At 59.7% G+C, this 8,960-nt stretch overlaps 1 protein-coding gene across 1 annotated transcript; it reads left to right on the top strand.

Moving 5' to 3' along the window:
- The first annotated feature begins 4,974 nt into the window (after window positions 1-4,974).
- LIF (LIF interleukin 6 family cytokine) lies at window positions 4,975-7,937 on the top strand. Its single transcript, XM_054594002.1, has 3 exons — window positions 4,975-4,993; window positions 6,692-6,870; window positions 7,527-7,937. The coding sequence occupies exons 1-3, from the start codon at window positions 4,975-4,977 to the stop codon at window positions 7,935-7,937; spliced, it is 609 nt and encodes a 202-aa protein (XP_054449977.1).
- The last annotated feature ends 1,023 nt before the right edge of the window (window positions 7,938-8,960 follow it).

Below are 8,960 nucleotides of genomic sequence, written 5' to 3'. Positions count from 1 at the left end.
GCTCCAAAATTGACTTGCAAAGCTGAGCCAAGGGCAACAGGAAAGTCCACGAGAGTGCATGGGTGGTTCCATAGTGCCACAGGGTGAGGTGAGGGGGCCACAGGCGTAGTTATGCCCTCGTTTCTCGACTGCTGAATAATGAGATGTTTTTGCCTTTTTGGCAAAGACGTCCAACTTCCTGGGCTGTGTCAGGAATTCCTGAGCTTCTCCCTCCTCCTCTGGCTGCGCCTCCCGGCCCTGGTCCTGGGCCATACCCTCTGGCCCTCAGCTTCCTCTCCTGGGGCCAGGCAATTCCTCTATGTTCATTTCCCAGGTGAGAACATCAAGGCAGGAGCTGACCTTGGACTGATGGTTGAAAGCAGCTGCTGGTTGGGATTTCAGAGAACTGAGACCTTCGCTGGGCACAGGGGAGGGGGATGGCAAAGAAAGGAGGGGGCAGCCTGGTCAGCGGGGCTTGCCCAGAGCTCAGTTTCTGGGTCACTGGTCCTGGGGAATTCCCCAGTGCCCGGAGAGCTGCTTACCTGGTGACTAACTGCTGCTGGCTGACCACACAGGGTGCCCGGCCGTCAGGCACACCGCTGCTGCCACGCTGCCCTCTCCCCCGAGGGCCCTGGGGTTTGGGAAATAGACAGACAGACACACGGGGACTGGCCCCCGCCCCCACACCCCCTGGGGCTCCACAGGGGGCGGCTGGTGATTCAAGCCCCTCTGAGCTGAGCTATGTCTCCTTCCTTCTCAGATGGGGCCTGGGGGGTGAATCAGCTCCTGGGGGCGGTGAGGTCGGGTCAGCCACTGTCCTCAGCTTAGGCCTGTGGTGGGGCGGGGGGGTGGTGGATCAGGGGCCAGGACGGGACATGGGGAGATAGTGAGCATATTGTTGTGTCAGCCCCCCACACAACCCATCTGATGTTCTGAGGATCCTCTGGAGCATTCCTCGCCTGCATTATCCACCGGAGGAGGGCGGACAGGTCCCTCTCCTGCCCAGCTTTCCCCCCTCAGCCGGGGAGCATACCCAGGTTTTCTCATCTGTTAAATGGGAACAGGAACCTCTGTTTCACAGGGAGGCGGCGAGGGCCAGTGCTGATTTGTAGAGGGCTTGCTGGGTGCCCGGAGCTGCACTGAGCTCTGAGCCTCCACAGCAAATCCATGTTGTAGATGCCATAATTACCATTTCGCAGATAAAGAAACTGAGACCAGGAGGTGGTCACTTCCCTAAAGTCACCCAGCTCATAACTGGCAGAGCCAAACTTCCAACATAGCTCTGACCGAGGCCAAAGTCCAAGCTTCAAACCACCAGATTCCACACCTTCTCTCCACTGCAGATTTGGCACAGACAGCTTCTGGAAATGATAAAATGCTTTTACAAAATACTTAGCATGTCCTGGCCAGGCAGTTCAGTTGGTTAAAGTGTCATCCCGATACACCAAGGCTGTGGGTTTGATCCCCGGTCAGAGCATGTACAAGAATCAACCAATGTATGCACAAACAGGCGGAATAACAAATCTCTCTCTCCCCTCTGCCCTCACCCCCCTCCCTTCCTTCTCTCTCTAAAATCAATTAAAAAAAAAAAAAACACCAACTTAGCATCTCCTCTGGGATAACCCTGAGGCAGGTGCCATCAAGAATATGAATGAGTATCAGACCCCATCCAGGTCCTCAAAGACTGGAGAATAAGAGATGTCCCCACCCAAAAGCACGGTGCGCAGCACCAGGCAGGCTCAGCCCATCCGGGCCATGGGAAGCAGCCTGGAGGAGGCGGCCTCAGTGCCCCATGTAGCGTGAGGTGCTGCTGGCACCGTTGTGACCTGCAGGCCACAGGCCTGGGCTCCAGATCCCGCTCTGCTGTTCGTTAGCTCCCTCCATGGCCCTGGGCAAGTGTGTCACCTCTCCGAGCCTCAGTCTCCACACCTGAAAAATAAAATATCTGTGACATTCTGGGAGAGGCTTGTGGGGGGGTGGGGGGTGAGAATCAGCAGAAAAGGAGGGACTGGGTGGTTCATGCAGCGAAGTGTGTATGAGGAAGAGCTTCGGGGGTCCCTGGGAAGGCCCCAGGCTGGCACGGGGCTCGCTTTCTGGAGAGGAGCGCTGAGCAGGTGGATGGCACAGCCGCCCGGGGCCTTGGTTCGGCAGCCCCCTGCCCAGGCTGGGGGGGCCCCGCGTGGGCCCCCACTGTCCCCCTCGCCCTGAGGCCTGTCAAATCCCCAGCAGGCCCAATGTGCAGGAGCGGGACAGGCTGCGGATGAGGTCACAGCTGGAAGGGGCCGGGCTGGGGCTGCCACTCCAGGGTGGGGCCTGGGGTCACAACCCTGGGAGCAGGCAGCCAAGAAGGGAGGATGCCTTCTGTGAGGAAGCTGGGGAAAACACACACACACAGCAGTGTAGGGAGGGAGGGAAGAAAACAAACTCCAGGAGACCAAAGCTGGCCTGGAGCGCGGCCTGGGCTGCCGATTCCTGGGGACCGACGCCACGTTGCAGGCGGCTCACGGCTGGCGGCTCCGGGACCCTGCCCGGCCTTGCTCCCAGAGGCCCAGCGAGGGTGGTGCCTGGACATGGACAGGAGAGGGAGGCCGGGCCTGGGGTGCCGAGGGGCCCACGGCACTTGGGGAGCACGGACCAAGTCAGGTACCATGAGAGGGGAAACTGAGGCATGGGAGGGGGCCAGTCAGGACAGGAGTTTAGTGTGTCCTAAACTCTGCCCCCCACTTCCTGTTTCCTGTGGGGTGGGGCTGAGGTTTTACAGCGACTGGGGGTGATTATAGTGCTGATGCGGGGGGCAGGGGACAGAGGGCGGTGTAAGGCCCTAGAAGTCCACGTGGATGGATGCAGGAGAGAGGCTGGGCCTGGGGGGGGGGGGGGACAGCGTGGCAGGGGACTCAGGACATCTAGTGAGAGACTTGGGCAGGACACAAAGGGAGCCCTAGATGGGGCACAGTGGGACCATGGTCAAATGAATTTGGGGTCCATTTCAAAAGAGCCAGACTGAGTCTGAGAGATGTGAGGATGGGACTGGAGGCTGACGCAGACAGAATTCACGTGCTCTGAGTGTTCTGGCTTTTATGCCAGAGAGGCTGGGGGGTAGGGGGGCCTGTGAGAAGAGGGAGATGAGCTGGGATACCTTGGGTCGTGGGGTTGCCTGAGCCAGGCTGGGGCGGGCAGGTGTCCCGGGTGTGTGTGCTGACCACAGAGCAGGTGTACGGGAAGGACGAGTGCCAGGTGGGGCCTTCCACGGCCTCCCTGAGGAAGACACAAGATGAAGGGCACAGGGAAAAAGAAGGAGAGCTGGCCTGGGCTCTGCCGGCCTCCTCCCTGCTGGGAAGTGCCAGGCGGGATTCTCAGTTTTTTCATCCCACACCCAGGTCCCCAGAACACAGGGGAAGCACCTGGATGGGCTGGGGGTGTGGCGGGGGGCGGGAGAGGGGGACAGCGGCAGGCGCTAGGGCCCATCTGGCATCAGGAGGGAGGAACCCCTGGCTGGGCAGGTCTGGGGTGTGGCAAGAAGCAGGAGTGGGGGGCATCCATGGAGGGTGGGAGAGAGGTGGGGAGGAACATTAGGGGACAGGGAAAGGCTGCGGGGCTCCCTGGCCTCGAAAGCCAGATCTCATGCCCTGTGTTCTGGTCAGGCTCAGGTGGCAGGGCTGCAGTGGGGTCCTCAGAGAAGTGAGACATCTCCTGTGATAGGGAGTGCTCTCGGCAACTTGTGGGACAGTGTGGCCCCGATGTCTGTTCTCTGCCCAGCACTCCCCCTCCTTGTTTTTTAAAAATGCTTTTTACAGGGGAGGAGTCCCTGTGCTCATTTCGCCCTGGTCCCCACCATTGTTTCCCTCACTCGTTTGGAACCTGCCTGACCACTGTAGAATCTGTGACCCTGCCTTAGAGAGTCTGGAAGCACTTTTTGGGGCCACTGTCATTCTCCGAGGCTCCCAAGGGGCTTCCAAGGCAGGTCTGGGAGGGGCAAACTGCTTCTGCCTTCCCCAGCCATCCCTGGGCGTCCTGAGGAGGGAACCCAGGTCCCATGTGCTGAGTCCCTCCGGGCCTCTGCTTCAGGTGTCCTTCCAGAGTGGAAATGCTGGCCTGCTCTCCCCTGGAGGGGGAGGAGGGGTTGCAAAGAGTTTAGGTAAACTCCACGCACAAAACACCTTCCCAGAAGCTCCTCCCCAGGCTGTCCCCAGATAACCCAGTTACAGCAGCCTCCCACCTTCTGTCTTCTCAGCCTCCTCCCCAGCCTCCCAGGTACCTGTGGTCATAGCGCAGGCTGCCAATAACAGTCAGGGGGCCTGGCCTGAGGGACCCTGGGCACTGTCCCCTCTGCAGCCCTACTTTGCCCAGTGGCAACGGGCAGGTTGAATGAGGCTACCTATGAGGTGGCTTCCAGGGCCCATGTTCAGTTCTGCTTTATTACTGTCTAAAGTCCAGGCTGGGTCCCAGTCCCAATTCCAGGAACCTCAGCCAAGCCCCAGCCTGCCTCCTGCCCACTGTCCCCTAAAACCCCCAGTCAAGGGGCCACAGGTGCCAGCCTCCATCAGCTTGGTTAGTCTCAAGCCACCTCCCTAAACCCAGGTGAGTCAAGGCTGTCTGGGGCACCCACTACCCGGGGACCCTGATGACTCGGCCTGGGGACCCTCCTCCCCCTCCTCATCTTCAGAGCAAGCCACTCAGGAAAACCACAGGGTGTTTTGTCGAAGAGTTCATTATAATTTTATCAATCAAATTCTTAGAAGAGGGAAAAAGTCTGCTCTCCCCACCCTCCTCCCTCACTCCCCCCCCCTTCACTCTCACTTTCTTCCATTCATAATTTCCTATGATGCACCTCTAACAACTTCCTGGAGTGGGGATCCCTGCTAAATATAGCCGTTTCTCTGTCTTACAACACAGGCTCCAGTATATAAATCAGGCAAATTCCCCATTTGAGCATGAACCTCTGAAAACTGCCGGCATCTAAGGTCTCCTCCAAGGCCCTCGGGAGTCCAGCCCATAATGAAGGTCTTGGCAGCAGGTAAATCCACCCGCCCCGCGCTGGCTTCCGCGCCCCGCTGCGAGTGCAGCGGCAACTCGGGGCACTTGGCGATCGCGAAACGGACACCTACCCGCCGCAGACACACGGACACTTGGGGCGCCCGCACAGCCGGCCCCGCCGCTGGAGGCGCTGGGCGACGGCCGGGGGCGAGCGCAGGCACATGGTTCCAGCACCGTGCGCCTTGTTTGCTCGCCCGCCCGCCCAGTGGCCCACAGGTTGGCGGGCCAGCGAGAGGGCGCCGCAGCCTTCCTCCACCTCCAACTCCTCCTCCTCCTCCTCAATCCTGCCACTCGCCCGTGCTGCACTTCCCGATCTGCTGTCTCCTGGATTCATCCTCCCTCTTCTCTTTCTTTCTGTCTTTCCGCTTTCTCTTTTCCAACTGCGTCCCGGCTGCTCCCTGGGAGGGGCGCCGGCCGCCCGAGCAGCTTGCAAACTCTGGCTGGGACGGGAGCAGGTGCCGCCTCCATCTGCTAGTACCTGAAAAGCGGCGGTCTGTGCTAGGTGAGCTGGGGGCACTGTCCGGGGGGCGGGCAGCCATCCTAGGGACTCAGCATTGCCTGGGGATGCAGGGCGGAACAGGGGAACCAGAGAAGTGAACTCGAGGCTGCCGCTGTCCCAGCAGGGGGATCGGAGCGGGAAGCTCCTGCACCTCCCCTCTCCCCAGCCTCCCGGGCCTGCTGACTCCAGCCCCTGCTGCGGAGCCACCTGGGAAGACCCCTCTGAGGGGGCCTGAGGGTGAAGAGGGGAAAGTGGGCGTCCTGGGGGAGGGGCGCTCCAGGACAGGCCCCGACAGCTCCGCGCTCTCCTGTCACCTTTCACTTTCTTTCCTCCCCGGCCCACCTGTCTGCCTGCGACCTTTTCCCTTTTCTGGTTGCACCATTTCTTCTTCCTCCCCAAGGCTCTGGGGGCCCGTGGGACCCTTGGATTCCCCTTGTCCTAACGCAGGGCCTGTGGCAGGGAGTAGCAGACGAGAGGGGAGGGCGTGGAGATAGGGAGCCGGACAGAAAAGTTTTGAAGGATGATTTGGGGATGGGTGAGGGAGCAGAGCCACAGACTTGGATGAAGTTGAGGGTCCTAGTCGGGGAGTGACCGCATTTGGAGAAGGACAGAGATAGAAGAGATTTGGGGGGGGGGGGACAGAATTAGAGAACAAATGGCCCAGGGAGCCAGAATCATGTGACAGGTCTGGGAGGGATAAGTGGGTCAGCTGAGGACCTATGAAACAATGCTTAGGAATCTGGACCATCCTGGGAGATGGGAAGATAGGGGCCTTTCCTTTTTTTAGACCCTCCTGGCGCTGGGCACTGTGCCTTCCTGCCAGAGGGCCAGGAGGCCTCAGGGCCTTTCACATTCCTGAGGACAAGGGCTGGACAGTTGGTGTCATTCTGGACCCAGCTTCTAAGTGGTGAGAACAACTCACGTCCTTCCCCTCTGCTCCTTTTCTCAGGGAAGAGCAGGGAGAGATAAGAAGGTGGAGAGAGTTAGAGACCTGGAGAGAGGGAGACGGAGAAACAGATGCAGTGGCCTGGTGAAGACTAGTGTTGGCCAGGCCAGAAAAAGATAAAACTGGAGGCTGAGAGGGCCACTGGGGTTCCAGGGGAGATGAGGACCATCCTCTGCCTTGAGCCCCTTGCCCTCCCCCCACCTCCCTGCTCATGGCTTCTTGCCTGTTCCCAGGAGTCGTGCCCCTGCTGCTGGTTCTGCACTGGAAACACGGGGCGGGGAGCCCCCTTCCCATCACCCCTGTCAATGCCACCTGTGTCACACGTCACCCATGTCACAACAATGTCATGAACCAGATCAGGAACCAACTGGCGCAGCTCAACAGCAGTGCCAACGCCCTCTTCATTCTCTATGTAAGTCGCCTCCTGGGCACCAAGGAAGAAGGGAGGTGGAGGGAGGGGTGTTTGCCGTGCAGACCTGGGCTGGCAGGGCTGGTCAGGGAAGGGATTCTTGTACCTGGAAGGTGAGAACGGGGAGGGGACTTGGTTCATCCACACCAGACTCCCACAGCTCCCGCCCGAGCCCAGGCTCAGGGGCTGGAAGTCCCTTTCCCAGGGTGCCCAGTGAGGTAGCGCAGAGTTAGGGGGAGATGTAGAGCCGGAGGCCGATGAGAGGCAAAGGAGGAGAAGGTGGTGAGGTGGATGGGGAGGTGCGGCTGGGAGAGACAGTAGCCGTGCATGTCTGGGGGTGGGAGGGCAAGCGTGTGGTACACCTGTTCTAGGAGAGACATGGCCTTTTCCTTTCTGCCCCTACACGGTCCTGATGGGGATGATGATGATGACGATGAACTTTTCATGGCATAGGCCTTGGTTCTTTACCAAGCGCATTCATGCCCATGGTCACTCTGGCTCTCATGACAATCCTGAGATGCCTACAGGACAAGTGGCTGTGTCCCTGTGCTACAGGTGGGGAACTGAGATCTGAGAGCTTGCCCAGAGGATTGGTGCCAGGGCTGGAACACCTGTCCCTGACTCTCTTGTCACCTCCCCTCTGCCCCTCTGCTCCTTAGTACACGGCCCAGGGGGAGCCGTTCCCCAACAACTTGGACAAGCTGTGTGGCCCCAACGTGACAGACTTCCCGCCCTTCCACACCAATGGCACGGAGAAGGCCCGGCTGGTGGAGCTGTACCGCATCATCGCCTACCTTGGCGCCTCCCTGGGCAACATCACACGGGATCAGAAGATCCTCAATCCCAATGCCGTCAGCCTCCACAGCAAGCTGAACGCCACTACGGACAGCATGCGGGGCCTCCTCAGCAACATACTTTGCCGCCTGTGCAGCAAGTACCACGTGGCCCATGTGGAGGTGGCCTATGGCCCTGACACCTCGGGCAAGGATGTCTTCCAGAAGAAGAAGCTGGGTTGTCAGCTCCTGGGGAAGTATAAGCAGGTCATTGCTGTGCTGGCCCAGGCCTTCTAGACAAGACGTCTGAATTGCGCAGTGACCCAGATCTTAGACTCAGGTGGCTCTCAAACTGTGGGCAGGGCCCAAAGCATTGCCAAACCCAAGTGCAGGCTGCTGGCAGACCCTGAGGGGTTCCTGGCCGGTCCACTCCCCTCCAGCGAGGACTCTGATGAAACCAGGCAGAGTCAAAACTCCCATAGGCAGCGCCTATGTACAGTGCCACCTGGAAGAAGGCGCCGTCCTCTGGGAGACTGCAGCCAGGCACCCGGCTGTGAGGCTGGTGAGGGGAGCGTGGGCTGGACTTCTGCTCCCACTTGTCCCCTCGGCCACGGGCTTTGAGACCAAACCAAACAAGTTATCTCTGGTGATCCTGACCACAGGGCAGAGAGCAGGGGTCAGGGGCATTGCCTGGCCTCACAGAATGACCACCATCAGTGCCTTTGCTGCCTCTTCGGTAGGCTTTGGGAGGTTTGGTTGGGGCGGGTATCCGGAAGGATTCCTTGGCCTCTGTTAGTGTGGTGAGTGGAAGTTAGAGAAGGGAACTCTGATTGGAGATGCTGCCTTCCCTTGAGCATAATTGGAGAGCTCAGGCCTAGCAGCTGTTAGGCAGAAGGTTCCAGAAGGAGGTGATTGGCATTCAGCCTCCTGGGGAGGCAGAGAAGCCACCTGTAGGCCTGGGAAGGAAGGCACTGAAAGGAAGAGAGGCCCTGAAAGCCTTGATGGGCTCTCCTTCCTCTTCCCCGCAGTCTTTCCTGCAGCCCAGGATGGCCGGGGTCTGGTGGCTGGACCCGGAGGTAGGGAATGTGGAGGCGGGCAGGTGGCAAAGTCAGGTTAGGAGGTTCTGAGAGGACCCAGGTTCTTCCTTCTGGGCGGGGGTCTGTAAGGGAGGGGGTGGATAGGGTACTTCAGCGTGGCAGCTCACACCCGAGGCCTATGGAGGCCCCGTGAGGTCACACAAAGGTACTTGAGGGGGACAGAGGCCATCTCTGGTCCCCAGAGCAAGGGGACAGCAGAACTTGAGGTCAGGGTCTCAGGGAA

This window comes from Pteronotus mesoamericanus, unplaced genomic scaffold (assembly GCF_021234165.1).
Source record: "Pteronotus mesoamericanus isolate MK-2021 breed Mesoamerican mustached bat unplaced genomic scaffold, CSHL_Meso_final scaffold_507, whole genome shotgun sequence".
Classification (NCBI taxonomy): domain Eukaryota; kingdom Metazoa; phylum Chordata; class Mammalia; order Chiroptera; family Mormoopidae; genus Pteronotus; species Pteronotus mesoamericanus.
The sequence above is the reverse complement of the archived record's forward strand: the minus strand, read 5'-3'. Positions and strand labels throughout refer to the sequence as shown.